Below are 14,705 nucleotides of genomic sequence, written 5' to 3'. Positions count from 1 at the left end.
TGGGTCTCTCTGGTTTGCAATTTCAGGCAGCAGAGGGTCCTAGCAAACGACCCGACCCGTTCCGGCTAATCTTCCTCTGGACGCCACGAGCCCTGAGCTGCCTCAGCTCCTGCCCCTGCGCTGATGACAGGCGCTCGCGGGCCGGGGCGGCGCAGGGCGTGCGGAGCATGACTCGGACACGGAGGGAACACGGAGGTCGGCGGCGGCCGCTTCTGGGGTGTCTCCTTCTTTTTTTAACAAAGGGAATAATTTAACAAGCCAGGAAAGGCAAGAGTTTCTGAGGCCACTGGGGCCGTTTACTTTCTCCGAAGTCGTGTCCAGTCCTGTCCAGTCCTGCACAAAGACCCTTATACCGAGGGCGTCTTCCCGCTTCTCGTTGCCGGCTCCTCCCGGGCGGAGCAGAGCTGGCCCTGTTCCCGCGCGTCACCCCACTCAGCGCTTTTCTGGGCGCTGTTTTCTACCAGCAACCCCCTCCAGGGGACGCCATCTGCAGCCGCCTACAGTCCAGCTCCTGGTATCACGACCTGCATGTGACCCCGAAACAGTTAAATGCCCCTACTTATCTTGCTCGTTTTTTTGCATTGTTTTTATTTGGAGAAAAAAATGTCCTTACAGAAAAGTATAGAAAATGATACTGGTGTTATCAAACCCAGAAGGATGATTGTTAACATTTTGTTTATAAACTTTAGAAACATATAATTGATATTGTGGGACGTGTCCTTTTTTGAGTTTTTTTTTTTTATCTCTGTATTTATTTATTTTCTGGGGTGTTTTCTAAAGGGGGTGGGAGGGGCTGCGGGAGGAGGGGAACCAGCACCCCCTGAGTGAAACAAGGTTTGTGTGGAGGGCTCTCCAGAAGGGCCCCCCTTGTCATCCAGGGGAGGAGACTGGGAGTGGACCCGGCTGGTGACCCACAGACACCAGCAGAGAATCAGCCACCTCCGGAGCTCACCGGCGCCAGCTCTCGGGTCTCTGGAGCAGAGCGGGAGACGGAGAGCAGCACCCCGGGAGGTGGAGGCCTGTCAGGGCTGTGCCTGGGGCAGGTGGGCAGGGAGGCTTGCTCCAGGTGGCCTGGGTGGGAGCCAGCCTGGCTGTGGAGGGAGGGCTCCCAGCCTTCTGCAGAGGAATCCCAAGTGCGTACAAGCAGTCAGGAGACCGAGAAAACAAGAAATGGTTGCACACGTTACCTTTTCTATTTTCTATTTGTGGACACAGCATGGGAGGCAGAGATGACCCCAAGATTCCGTCATGCAGGAACGCTGCATTTTTTCCAGCAGACTGTTTTTGACCGACAGAGAATGGGCTCCGTTCCAGAGCCTTGCACTGTGCTTATCTTCTCTCCTTTCCTATAATATGACAACTCTTGTTCTAAACAGGCCAGGAACAGCCTTTTCCCAAAGTTGCAAGTGCTGTGGGCTTCTTGTCTCTCGTCCTGCTGTGAGAGGAGAGCATCATTTTGAACTCGAGTAGGCAGATTTACCTCCAAAAAAGACCTACCCCCGGGCACAAAGCCGGTTCCCTCCCGATGTACATGGGCATGCGCCGAGTGGCCATTTTCTGGACACCACCCTGGCTAGGGCCAGGGAGGGACGCTGATGAGCCTGGCCTGGCCCAGACCCAGCCGGTTCCCCTCCGCCTCTCACCACACATCTCCCGGGCACCCAGTGTCCCCCGAGGCTGGAGGTGTATTTACAACGGGGGGCTCGGTGGCCTCCCGGCCTCCCCCTGAGCGCCCACGCCTCGTTGCCTGCCCTGGGCTCAGCTTGAGCAGAAGCCATCCACGTGGAGCAAATCCCACAAAACCATGTCAAAAAGGGGAGGAAAATAAAGCAAAACCAAAGATGGATGGGAAGTGACTCTATGCTAAGAAATCACCCCATCAATCACCCCATGCTTCAGAGATCGGCTTGCTGGCCATTTGGGGGCCATTTCTCTCGGGATGCCTCTGCCGGAACAGTGTTCCTGGCCACGGGGGGTCTGGCTGTCCTGCGAGCCTCGAAGGAAAACTGTAGGCAGATGCCAAACCACAGAGGACGTCATTTTATTGGCGGTCCACGGGAACTGGCCACACAGGACGTGGAGGTGAGTACAGCGTGATGTCGGCCTACGCGGGGGCTCCCCGACTTGGGCAGGACCCCACCCGCACCCCCTTGCTGGCGCCATCAGCCCGTGGACAAGGAAGCTGAGTGAGCTGGCAAGGGAGGGCGCTGTCCTGCCACCTTCGTTCGTCTCCCCACAAACAGCAATTGAGAATTCACAAAATAAAAAAGAGAGAGAGAGAGAAAGGAAAAGAAAAAAGCAGCACGTCCTCCCGAGCCCCATCACCGCGTGGCGGGAGCGGAGGTGGTGTGCGAGCCCGTCTTGTTCTCCAGGTGTGTGTGTGTTTTACGTGAAGAGACGGAGCGGCAGGTCTATGTCCCATATCAGCAGCACGGCCCTGCAGTGCGACTTCGGTCCGGCCACAGGCTTGGTGCCTTCTATGTCTGTCTCCACCGCAGCAAGCGGCCCCGAGCGGGACCTCCAGCCCGCGGCCCTTCCTCCCGCCTCCACCCCCTCCCTCTCCAGGTGCCCCCCTTTTCATCCCAACACCTGCAGATGGCCCCTCTCTCTGTCATCTCAGCAGCTGGGCAGGAGGGAGAAGCCAAGCAAAAGCCAGCTGTGAGCAGTTGCGTCTGGCTCAGCCACCAGGTGGGTCCCGCCTTTACGTGGCCTGTGGGCCCCAGGACCTGGAGTCTCCGTGGCCTTGGGTCAGGGGAAAGCGTCCCCGGGGCCCACCCCGGCCTCCTGTCCCCGGGCCGGGCCGTGGTCACACGGAGCTGAGTTTCACCAGGCCTCGCACCGAGTCCTCGTGCAGGGAGTCCTGGCTGGCCAGGCCCAGCAGGTGCATGGTGCGGCTGGGGGCCAGCGGGCTGCCCCCCAGCATCCTGGGCGGCGAGGGCGCTTCCTCTGGGGTCAGGAACTGGTGGCCCATGGGCTCCTCCTTCAGGGGCAGTATGTCTGTGAGCGTGGCCTCCGTGGCGAGGTTGGGCATGGAGGAGGGCGGCGTGGGCTGCCCAAGCGTCAGGCTGGTGCAGGGCGTGCCCAGGCCCGACTTTCCCGGCGGGTGCAGCTCGTCGCTGGTGAGGCTGGGCTCGCTCTGCAGCAGGGGGGTGGCTGCCGCCTGCAAAACGAATTTGGTGCTCTGAATGCACTGGTCTTGGTCACACTGGAGAGCAGGAGGGAGTCAGCAAAGGGAAGGCCAGAGGAGAGGGCAGGGGTGTGGGGGGAGGGGCACAGGAGAGAGGGAGGGGGGGAGAGAGAGAGAGACCTGTTAGTGAACCTCAGTTAGGCAGGGCCTGAGCACACACAGGAGCCGGCCCCGGGCGACACCGCGCATGGCAAATACCCAAATAAGCGGCTCACTCATAGTCACCCCCGGGCGCCCAGCGCCCCCAGCTCTGCCCCCCGGAGTTACGTGAAGGCGACACTTCTGCCTTTTGTTCCTGCACAGGACCTTTTTTGAGAACCACCCCGTGGTCTTTTCTGCAGCCCGAGATAGTGGACTCGTATGCTGGACTCTCATGCACTGCTCCAGACCACAGGGCCTGGACACGGCGTGGAGGGGCGGGGCTGTTCTTCACAGCAGCCAAAGGTGGAAAGGAAGTGTCCATGACAGACGAATGGATAATCAGGGGACAGGTTGCCCCTGCAATACGGAAGTAGAGTGTTCTTATTTCACATGATTTGGAGGTTATTTTGGGGTCTGGGGAGACTATTGCTATTAATTTATTTTTAATTGAAAAATATTTTAATTATTTATTAATGCACAGAAGAACTGGGGTGCAGGCCAGAGCTGTGGGCGATGAAGGGATTCACCAGAGACAGAGTGGGAAGCAGAGCAGGCAGATGGACTGAAATCCACTGCTGAGGGGAGCAGCGGGCGGGACAGGAGAAGGGAGAGATGCCATTTGACACATAGTAGGTGCCTTCTGGCACACAGTAGGTGCCATTTGACACTCAGTAGGTACTGAGACCTGGTCCCATCATCCCCTCCATTCTTTTGGGAGCTCTGAGTTAATATGGAACTAGAACATTGTACTATTGTCTTTGCAACTGGGGTGCTTCACCTGCTTACTGCCAGGCTCGCCCAGGAGGGTCCCTCCTCCACTTCCAGGCACAGAAACAACAGAGGCCTGAAACCGCAGCCGTGGGGGCAGAGAGCCAGTTCCCCCCAAACACAGCTCCTCAGGCCTTCGTCTCATCCGCCCAGAGAGTGTGTGTCCTTTCTGGCCAAGTGGGTTTCTTTCCAAAACCACAGTGCTAAGCCTCCCCCAGCCGGCCCTCTGATGGGACAGAGGTGGAGGAGCCACGGCCCACAGATGCGGAGGTTTTAGAAGCCCAAAGACCTTGGTTCCAGACTTTATTCTCAAAAAGCTTTAAAATCTCCGGGAAGATCCTGGCTTTTCTGTCAGTTTCATCCCAGCCCCGGGAGCTTCCCCACACCGAGAAGGGGCAGGTGGGGAGGCCGCTCCAGGGAGGAGGTGAAACGCCAGAGCGCGTGTGGGGCCCAGGGCTGGGAGCCTCCGGGCTCTGCACCGGCGCTGACCCAGATCGTGTCTCAGCAGCACTTTGCCCATGGGCGACTGGGCAGCGTGGGGGACGGGGTCCTTCCGTGGTGAGGCCTGGCAGTGGGAGGGGCGGCCGACAGCCTGGCCTGGGGGTTCCCTCTGGTCCCCAGCACAGTCAGCTGGTTCAGCTCGGCTCCTTCTGGACCGGGCAGAGGCAGAGAGCAGCTCCCCTGATTAAACATTCATTTTCTGGACATGACCCCAGGGCCTGGGGCAAACTATCCTTTGCAGAGGTTTCTATGAAAATCACCAGCTAGTCTCCTCACAGACAGGACTGGGCAGCTCAGTGCCAACCCCTCTCCCTCACCGCCCCCCATTCGGCTCTGCTTCCAGCAACCCCTGAAAATGGGTCAGGACCGAGGTGCCGCCGGAGAGCTGGGCTCTTACTCCCTCTCCCTGGTGACGGGTCTTGGCCTTCCCACCTGGAGCCCTCGGTCATCCTAAAACTGTCCACCCAGCGCCCACTCCGAGGTGAGAGGAGCTACACATTAGAATTGTGAACTGTTTTCTTGAAAGCTAATTGGCAGCTTCTGATTTAGCGATCAGCTCAGGCCCGTTCAACGGCTCTTGGAGACTCACAGGGGAGTAGGTAGCGTTCAGGTTGGAGACTTTCAGGGTCAGGGGGCTCAAGTGTGAGGGGAGCTGGTCCCCCCCTCTGCTGCTCATCCGGCGGGCTGTTACTGTGCTCTGTGTGTGATGTGCTCTGTGTGTGTGTGTGTGTGTGTGTGTGTGGAGCAGTATGAGGCGTGGTATGTGGTGTTAATGGCGGGTGTGTGATATGTGTGCTGTGTGCTGTGTATGGTGTGCTGTGTGGTGTTTGTGGCGTGTGGGTGCGAGGTGCGATGCTGACATCAGTGAACACAATTGCAGAGACCATGAACCTTGGTGTCTACATCTTGTTTGCATCCCATGCCTTTGAGAATAGTTTCTCACACTTAACTGAACTCCCCTCAGAAGGTCAACCCCTGAGGGGTGCCCAGGGGCCAGGATTTCTTCTATAGGATGGTGGCCACATGACTTCCTACTGTCTTCTACGGGGACCCTCAAATGGGAGACTACAGCTTTTATTGATTCACTATGATTTAATTATCCCAATCACAGATCTATTCCACTCAGTTGAATTTTAAATTCTCCTAATATTAAATGTGTGTTTTGAAGATCCTCTTAGAAGAAAGTTATTAATTAGGGATATCTGATTTTCACCTTCATTTTACACCTGCCAAGAGCCCTTCCTGGTTGCAATTCCCACTGGGGTACTTCCAGAGAAGCTGGCTGACATTTTCGGGGTTACTATGGAGATGACGTATGACAAAATGTTCTCACATCTCTTCCTTTTCTTTTTTTACTTTTGCTCCTAATTCCTATCTGGCCATTCCTTGTTGAATTTTCTACTTAATTTTCTCTCTGAACTCAACAATTCTCCTCTTCCCTTCCATCGTTTCCTTTCAAGTGTTTCCCCTCCCATTCTTCCTTTTCTCTTCCTTCTCTTCCTCTTCCTCTCCCCCACTCTCTCCCTTTACCTTGAATCTTAGGTCCCTCCCCCACGTTCTGGTTTTTCATTTGCGCACTCCGACCTTCCACCAGTAGAGGGCGTCATTACTGCTCACTTTCCCCCCTCACAGTGGGAGCTGGGCTGCAGGCAGGGAGCCCAGGAAGCCGCCAAGAACATCTGAATTCCTCTGACCAGTTATATAATCTTAAGGAAGAACAACCAAGCACCAGGATATTGGACAGTGACAAGCCGTCTACCATGAACAGGAAATTGAGAAACATGTTTTCATTCCAAGACAGCCCTTTACAAGTTCATATTTATCAAATATTGGCTTGAACCACATAAAGTTGCCACGTTGAAGGTCAAAAATCATCCACAAGCTGAATACTAGTAGAGTAAGGACTCGATCGCTGGTCAGAGCAGCTATGAACAGACCCTCTGCCAGCAGCACAGATGTGGCACTTTCTGGAGTGCAGAGCATTTTCTGTATCGGCGATAAGTCACCGTGATGCTGGCTGATTTATTGCCCAAGTGATGAGTTGGCATTTAACTTGAAAAGAAGTTTACAGGTTTCTGTGCGCAGATGTCATGCACATTATCACTTAATGCTGCAACTTAGACACACCATGAAGATAATTCACTTTTGTTTCTGCAGCTTTTCAATAAAACCATTCATACTGGAATATATTTTATTTTACTCTAACTCTCTTCTTGCCTGAAATAAACCAAAGATTAAACCTTGCTAAAAGCAAAGCTAGGCATTTTTCTGCAGTGTCTGTATACAAATTAAGGATGAATGAAATAATTTATTTCTTTTGTTCCAGTTCTGCCAAGAGTATTATCACTGGGCTTCGCTTGGTGTGAAGCTGTGCACAGGGGTCTTAGGAATGTCCCTTTCTAGTCATAAAAACTCACAAATGTCTAAAGTCCACCCACACTGTAGGCGAGGAAGAGCGCTTCCTTTTAATTTTTTTTTTTTTTGCTTAACATTATCATTTACGTTTGTCTAAGTCATTTTATTCCATTATACTTGATTCTTCAGGGTATGCACATGGAGAATTCTTCTCAATACTAGCTCAATAAATCATCAGTTGTTTTCACTTTGATAAGGGGGATTCAAAAATTAAGTAAATAAATGATTTTCTAAAAATAAAAATTCCAACAGCTATGCACTGTTACTATCTTTGTGTGTAGCATGAGATCCCAAAGGATCTTTGTGGCTGCAAGTGCCAGATGTAAATAGAAACTATGACCCTTAGGCCATTCAGAACCTACACTATTAGACAATCAAATGAAATACGCATGAAGAAATGGACGATTAACAGGACTGTGCAAACACGCACCGTCATGGGCCAAGTTCAATATTAGGTAGTCATAAAAGCCAACAGGAAGGATGGAACTACGACCCTCAGCTGCCCTGGCGTGGCTGAGGCTGCCCAGGTTTGATAGCTGCTCAGGCCACAGGAGCTGCCTCTGGCCATGAGCACCATCTCAGTGCTTGGCTGTGACTCATCACGAGCTAACATTCTCTTGTGGTGGGAAGATGACTTACACACCAAATGATCATCCCCCTCTCGGTTATGTGAAACAGTAACAGTGAATTTTTTCATTTTTGAGATATTAAATAAGAGTACTTTGAGGTCAACTTTTGATCGATATTTACCTAGTTTTTCTGTCCTGCGATAGCAGGTGTTTATCCAAGTCTTTAATTTCTAAAATAGAGCCTATTTCTCTAGGAGCACTTTTCCTAGAAGTCAGGTGATACCTTTCTGATTTGGGTTTTGATTCCTAAATAAAATAATAGATAAGAATTTGACCAAAAACACCTCAGCCTCTTTCTTGCCAACCATTCCTCCTTTGCAGGTCAACACACCAAGCCCAGTGCTAATTTATGTCTCCAAATGCTTCTCCTCTGAGCTAAGCACTGTTCAGACTAATCACACCCAAGGCTTATTGTCATTAAAATGTGTTTGGGGCTTATGGCAAAGAGGGCTGCAATATTTTCTCCAGTGACACAGATAAGGCTTCTCTTTCCAGGGATGATAGGCAAAAGCTGGTGAAACATGAAATCAAATAGTCTCCAAGAGTGTCCAACAGATGGTGCAAGGTTGCAATCACTAAGAGAAAAGACACTCACAAGGCAGCCCCGGAGTCAAACAGGCCTTTCCTCAAGGAAAGGCCAAGTCATGGTGTAAGCTGGAGTCTGGGCAGCTCACAGCAGAGAGAGTGGAGAAAGCAGAGATCACAGTGTGAGGAAACTGAGGTGACAGGCAGGGCACCGGAGAAGGGGATGCTGTGTAGAGAAGGGAGATAAGAAGCCCTAGTGGGGCTCCCCCAAAGTCTGTAGCCACAGGCTAGGCTGTTTTAGTGCAGATAAACGCCTCCCTCCCCCGCCCCCCACCACAGGCTAAAAAAATAGTAATGGGGCTGACAGAGGAATAGAGGATGAGAAAGTAGTGCTGGGGAATATGGATCTCACTAACATCACCAGCATCTTGCTAACTTCCCTGGGATCCAACTAGGGCATTTGGTAGGCTTTGTCTCAGGGGTAAGAACCAAGCCCTAAAGTGAGACCCTGAGCTAACCCTAACAAAGCTTAATCAAATCCTGCTAAGCTCTTCAAGAAAGACAGAATTGTAATGTTGGGTCCTCTGTATTAGAGGTCCTGAGAAACACCTTGGATTTTTCTATAGATCTGTACAAATGAGACAGAATATAATTCAACATCATTTCAAGATGATTAGCTGGTAATTGAAATGCCTGCTAAAGCAAAAATTAACAATCCTGAGAAGACAACAAAATCTATTGCAAATACTCCATAATGTTCTCTAAAATGTCCTATATCCCATAATTTATCAATAGACATAAAAAGAAATAGAAAAATGTAATCCAAAGTCAAGAAAATGACCGACACCAAACCAAAAGAGCCTAGATGTACTCCACTTTTAAATACATAAACCAATATTATAATCAAGTTCAAATAATTATAGAAAAAATAAGATCTCAATGAGTAAATGGATAGGGAATCTCAGCAGAGAAACACCATTCAGCAAATTAAAAGAACCACGTGAAAATTCTAGAACTAAAATATATAATAACCAAAATGAATTTTCTGGAAGATTGGAGATGGCAGAAAAAAGAGTCAGTGAACATGAAGACAGCTCAAAAGAAATGAGAGTTTGAAGAAAAACGCACAGACCCTCAGGGTTCTCTCCTCTGGTGCAATATCAAATGGTCCAACAGAAGAGAAATTGGAGTTTCAGCGCCAGCCCTGCCTGCAGGTGGCTGTCTCCTCTCTCCTTGCTCCCTACCATGGTGCCCCCATCACGGAAGACTATAAAGAGCAAGGAAGAAGGAGCTTGAGCAGCCTGTCCGTGCTCTGGTGTCGGGAACTTTCATGACACGGTGGCGACCGGACCCGGCAGGGTAGAGTTCCTGGCTGACCAAGAACCTACCTGGCAGGCTCTGCACCGGGAGGCACCCCAAAAGCCAACATGTGTTCTCCCTCCCACCTGCCCTCCTCTGTCCAAATTCCTTAGGGTGGAGCGTCCCCATTCGGCACGCTCCTGGATGGTGATGCCTCCGCCTCGGGCTCTGGGTGTTGGGTGACCCTCTGGAATGGAGGGGCGTGCTCCTCTGGGCCTGGCTCTGACCTCGGGGGCCACACAGAACACACCTCTTCTTTTCCCTGTCAGAGGTTCCATATTGGCCTCTCTTTCAGCTGTCCTAATGCGTCGGGACACTGGGGAGGAGCCCTGGGAACAAACTCCAAATTGTAAGCGGAGGGAAGCCGTGTTCTCCCAGCAAAGGCAGCCTGAGCGCCAGAAAGCCGGGCCAGGCCGGTTTACCTTCAGTGTTCTCTGACCATGAGCGACTCACTCGCTTTTTGCCACTGGTCAAGATCTCTATGGAAGCATGTCCGTGCTTGGGAATTCTTAGGAAGTGAGAAAAGCCAACCTGCCAGTCATTTCTAGCACAGAATGAAATTTTCATGAGTGCTAAATCGGACATGCATGGAGTGGCAGATCGTGTGTGGCACAGACATTAAACACTGACTGATTTTGATTTTGCGGCCGCTTTTCATGTGTTGGATCTTATCATTTCTTGCCCAGTGTTAACGTGTCCACCGTCCCTGGGAAGGCGCAGGGCACGTCGCCTGGGTGTCGGCGGGTGAACGAGCCTGGCCCTGGCCTCGTGCCCACGGGAGGATGTGATCGTATGAGACGACCCCTTCCTGCAGCCATGGTGCCAGGTCCGGGCTGAGATCGCCTTCCTGCGAGGTACGAGTGCCACAGTCAGAGAGGAGCCGTGTGCAGATGTGACAAAGGAGGAAGGAGGGAGCGAGGAAGGGAAGATGGGAATAAATATCAGCTAATGTCAAGGCCCGGAAGCCAAAGCATCCTTTTGCAGCCACCTCTCCGGTGCTGCCGACACCGCTGCCTCTTCGCGCCCTTTGCCCGTATTGCGCACCCCCTCCATGCCCCACTCGGCCCCACTCGGCCTCCTCACTGTTCCCTGTTCCCCCCAAGTGATGTGATGATCACTGAGCCTCGTTCACCCCAAGTGATGGTGCGATCACTGAGCCGCGGCGGTGGCTCCCCATTCACAGAACAAAACCCAGGCAGCCAGGTCCTGAGGCCCCCTGTGCACCTGCTTGCCCAGCTGACCCCCCGGTGCCTGCTTTGCAGCCCACACAGGCGGGATCCCCGTTCCTGCCCTCGCGGGTTTCACCCCACCTGTGTGTCTGTGTCTGTGCGCTCAGGACCTTGCCCGGCTATTTCGCGGTAATTAAACTGCTACTATGCAGCTCTCCAGCCGCTGCTTCCAGGAAGCCTCACCTGGGCCCTGAGGGCTCCCCCGGAGCCCCGCCCCTCTCAGCCTTCCATTCCAGCATATTCCACGCTCACCTATGCTACTTGAAAGACCAGCTTTAGTTGAGTCGACTTGTCCTAAGGTTTTTCAGCTTTTGCTTGTGCCAAAGCAAATCCCAAATGGCTCAAACTGTTCCATTTAACCCAAACTTTTGGAGACACAAGAGGGTTTGAGGCGATGGAGAAAGTTTTCCATGCTGGCTGCTGATTAAAATCACCTCGGGGACCAATGCTGGGCTCCATGGAGGAGGCTGAGGTAACCGGGCTTAGTTGATCAGGGGTGATTCTTACGGTCGTCCCAGGCTGTGTAACTCCCAGAGGCGGGAGCCAGAGCTGGAGACGGTCCTCTGACACCAGCGCAGAGTCAGGACGCAGACGAGGGGCAGGGGGTGAGAGCGTCCAGCACTGACCCCCGGCCGTGTGACCCGCATGTCAGTCACTACTTCAAGGCCTCAGTTTCACCCTTGTGAAATGGGGGTGCCTGGTAGGTTCTAGGGGCATTCAGGAGATGATCCTTGCCATGTGGCATGGCTCCCAGTCACGCTCTGCTGAGTGCAGTGAGAAGCCCAGCAGAGGCCAAGGGCCGCTGTCCACTCCGTATTGAATAAACTGGGTTCCAGTTCTAACCTGCCTGAAATTCACCTTGTGATTTCAACAAACTCAACATGAAATCATTTGTGCATCAGTTAGATTTGTCTAGCCGAGGATTAGAAGACAAGGGCATCTCTTATTGATTGTGAGTGCTAATAATATCCCCCCAAAATGAAATAAATAAACAGAAAGGAAGCTGATGGGCTGCTTGGCAAATTGCAGAGCACAGCTCTCAGCGAGGATGCAGCCGTCAGCCAGAGCGGAGAGAGTCCCCTGTGCTCACGGCTGCTTGGCAGCCAGAGACTGACGGGTCCAGCACGGTGGGTCTCCAGGCTGGTTTTGTAACGTGCGTGGCGGGGTGACAGCTTCAGGCCACCCGAGCCAGTGGAGTTAGAAGTATTTTGGCCCATTTTCCATATTTTGGCAACCCATTTGCTTTTATCTTTTCAGTTTTGAAGTACCCTCCTTTGGTCTATTTCCATACTAAAACAAAGCTGAGGACAGCGAGAGCAATTAGATCACTCAGTGACACCCAAACCTTCCTGGTAAGACCCTACTGAAACTGGCTCAAGAAGAAAGAGCAAATCTGAGCAGGCTGTAATAAGGCAGGAGCACGTCAGAGAGAAAACACCACCCACAGAAAGCCCAGCACCCCAGGGCTTCCCTGGTGATTCTACCAGGGAACCAGCCCCAGTTCTCTCCACACTTGACAAACGCAGGAGAGGAAGAAGCACTTCTCATTCCTCTCAACGAGGCGAGGTCCACCCTGACACCAGCACCCAAGGCCTCGCGGGAAAACCATGGGTCAACATCTGTGAATAAAGCTGTGCAGTACTAGGCAAACTTAGGGGACACGTGCGGTCCCCTCCTGACCGGGAGGAGCATGTCCTAGAAATGCAGGAAATCTGGAGCGCACAGGAGGACGTTTGGAATGAAGGCCAGAGGGGACCCGCCCTGGGTGAGTGCCCGGTCTGCTGGGCAGGGCGGGAGGGAGGAGGCCAGGCCAACAGGGTAGTGTCCGCTTCCAGCAGTAGCAGGGCCTCGCTCCTGGGTGGGAAGGACTAGGGACTTCTCTCTGCTCCTGTGACCTGCATGTTGACCTGCAAAGTCAGAGACTTACAGACAGCTACAGTGGCCGGGGCTTTAAAGGCAAAAGACTTACACCAGCTTAAGAGAACCAGAGCACGGACAGAGCCGTAGAGCCTTAGTCCCAGCTTAGTTCCAGTTTGCCTGTGGGGAAACTGAGGGACGATTGGGGGCGCTCCTGGCCCTGCTTCCCGCCCCCTCCCTGCAGTCACGTCCACGGAGGGGCTGCTCTAGACACACTTGGGGGTGAATGGAAGATGTTCGCCCGGCTTCCCTGGTGAATTCTGCCAAAAGAATCAGTGAGCGCTGGCTCACTGGGCCAACGCTTTGGAGAAAAAGCCCTCATTTAGCTGTCAAGCCTTGGGAAGGGGCCGCACAGTCACGGGGCGGGGAGCGTGGGCTGGCTGTCTTGGGTGAGGACAGAGTCCCAGCGGGCTCTCTGCGGAAGGCCCGGACACTGCCTTCGTGTGTCTGACTGCCCCAGACTGCTGACGCCTCGCCCACACCCTGCACACCTGTGCCCCGGGCCAGGTCGTCTCGTCTGGACACCCGGTGGGGGCTGGGTGTAGGATCGGTCTGTCGGCTCTGTCCTTGCAGGACACGTGTCCACCTGCTAGTCCCGGAGGAAGGCTTCCGGCCGTGGCATATCCGCCACGAGCCTCTGCACACTTGCAGGACGAACGCAGGCCACGAGCAGCTGGGGGGCAGGGCTGCCGATGGGGGTGGGGCCCTGCGCCCCTGGGTGGACATCGACCTTCCCAGCTTAACAAAGGGCGAGGGCCACTCGCGCCCTCCCCACCCCTGGTTTCGGCCATGTGAGATGTGAGCAGGCGCCTCAGCAGCTGCTGTGGCAGGGGTGCTCTCCTTAGGGGGCTGCTTATCACGCGGTCCTGGTTTCCTCTTCTGCAAGGTAAGGGGGTGACCCTCGGGGGCCACTTCTGGGGGGCGCGGGCAAGTGCCGGCCAAGGCCCAGCACAGTGTGTATGTGCTTTCTTTGGAGGAAGACATTTTACGAGGCGCCTGGCTGTCCTTCCCGTCCACCCCACGGCTGGCCTCCGACCCCGCTGACAAGGAAACTCGGTGGCCGGCACTTCGGGTCTCCAGGGCGTGAGCAGGGAGCCCCTGAGGGAACTTGCCGCCTGACAGGCACCGGAGGAGTCCTAAGGCTCTGACGGTCAGAGGGGGCCCCGCCCTGGGAGGCCGGGTGCCCACGGAGAAGCTCCTGTGCTCCCCAAGTCTCCCAGCTGCAGAGGGGAAACCAGCTCCCCTTCCCAGGCCGCGTCCCCGCCAGCCCCACCGGGAGGCGCCCTGCAGTCTGGCGGCAGGGACCCCGTGCCTGGGCAGACAGGTGAGTGGACCTCGATCTGTGTGGTCAGGTGTGCGCCTGAGCCAAGATCCTGGCCGAACATGGGGAGACTGGAGCTTCACGAGCTGCACACTTAAAGGCGGGTTCTGCACCCACTAAACCATTGGGCAGGCTGGGGTATGGGACTAGTCAGACAGCCATGTCCCCAGGTGACACCCCCTTCTGCATGAGGCTTTGCCACCACAAGGGGCCGGAGCTGTTTCTGGGAGACTTGTGCGTGGACAGCCCCGAACAAACTGCCGGGGGTGGGGAGGCAGCCCCCCCCCCAGGCCGGGCCTGACTTGGCTCCTCTCTGCCAGGGGGAGTCCGGGAGGTGTCCAGTGGCCGCTTTCTGGTCAGCGGACACCGAGCACAGGAGAGGCGCTCGGAAGCAGTGGCCTTACCATGTTACTCTGCGACTGCGTGGCACCGCAGGCGGCCATCCCACCGGCGGGCGGAGCTGGCTGCGGGGTGTCAGGCTGGATGTACCCTCTTCTGTCGATGAGGCTATGAAACGACAGCACAGAAGGGAGCCGGTGAATGGAAAGCCAAAGACACCATCAACACTATCTAGGTTTCCATTTTGGGGCTCCCTTTCTGTGCTGGGCCCCCGCTCCAGGACTTTGGGGTGTCCCTCCATACTCTTCACATGCACTCCGGTGCTGAATCCTCTCACTGCTTTAAAAATGCTGGAAGCGGCCCTCCCTGGTGGC

The 14,705-nt window shown here is 54.1% G+C and overlaps 1 protein-coding gene across 6 annotated transcripts in view; it reads right to left on the bottom strand.

Moving 5' to 3' along the window:
• Nucleotides 1-2,017: 2,017 nt before the first annotated feature.
• ZDHHC14 (zinc finger, DHHC-type containing 14) overlaps nt 2,018-14,705 on the bottom strand; it is a 184,086-nt gene continuing 171,398 nt past the window's right edge. For 4 of the 6 annotated variants that reach the window (XM_012721990.1, XM_012722003.1, XM_004673952.2 and 1 more), the window contains exons 8-9: nt 14,397-14,499; nt 2,018-3,205 (exon numbers count right to left, since the gene is read on the bottom strand). In XM_012721990.1, the coding sequence (XP_012577444.1) occupies nt 2,807-3,205; nt 14,397-14,499 (502 nt within the window). In that variant the 3' untranslated portion in view covers nt 2,018-2,806. The remainder of the gene's footprint in view (nt 3,206-14,396; nt 14,500-14,705) is intronic. The other 2 variants (XM_012721999.1, XM_012722001.1) reach the window with 1 other exon arrangement.

Source organism: Condylura cristata, unplaced genomic scaffold, assembly GCF_000260355.1.
Source record: "Condylura cristata isolate star-nosed mole 26May11 unplaced genomic scaffold, ConCri1.0 scaffold00001, whole genome shotgun sequence".
Classification (NCBI taxonomy): domain Eukaryota; kingdom Metazoa; phylum Chordata; class Mammalia; order Eulipotyphla; family Talpidae; genus Condylura; species Condylura cristata.
The sequence above is the reverse complement of the archived record's forward strand: the minus strand, read 5'-3'. Positions and strand labels throughout refer to the sequence as shown.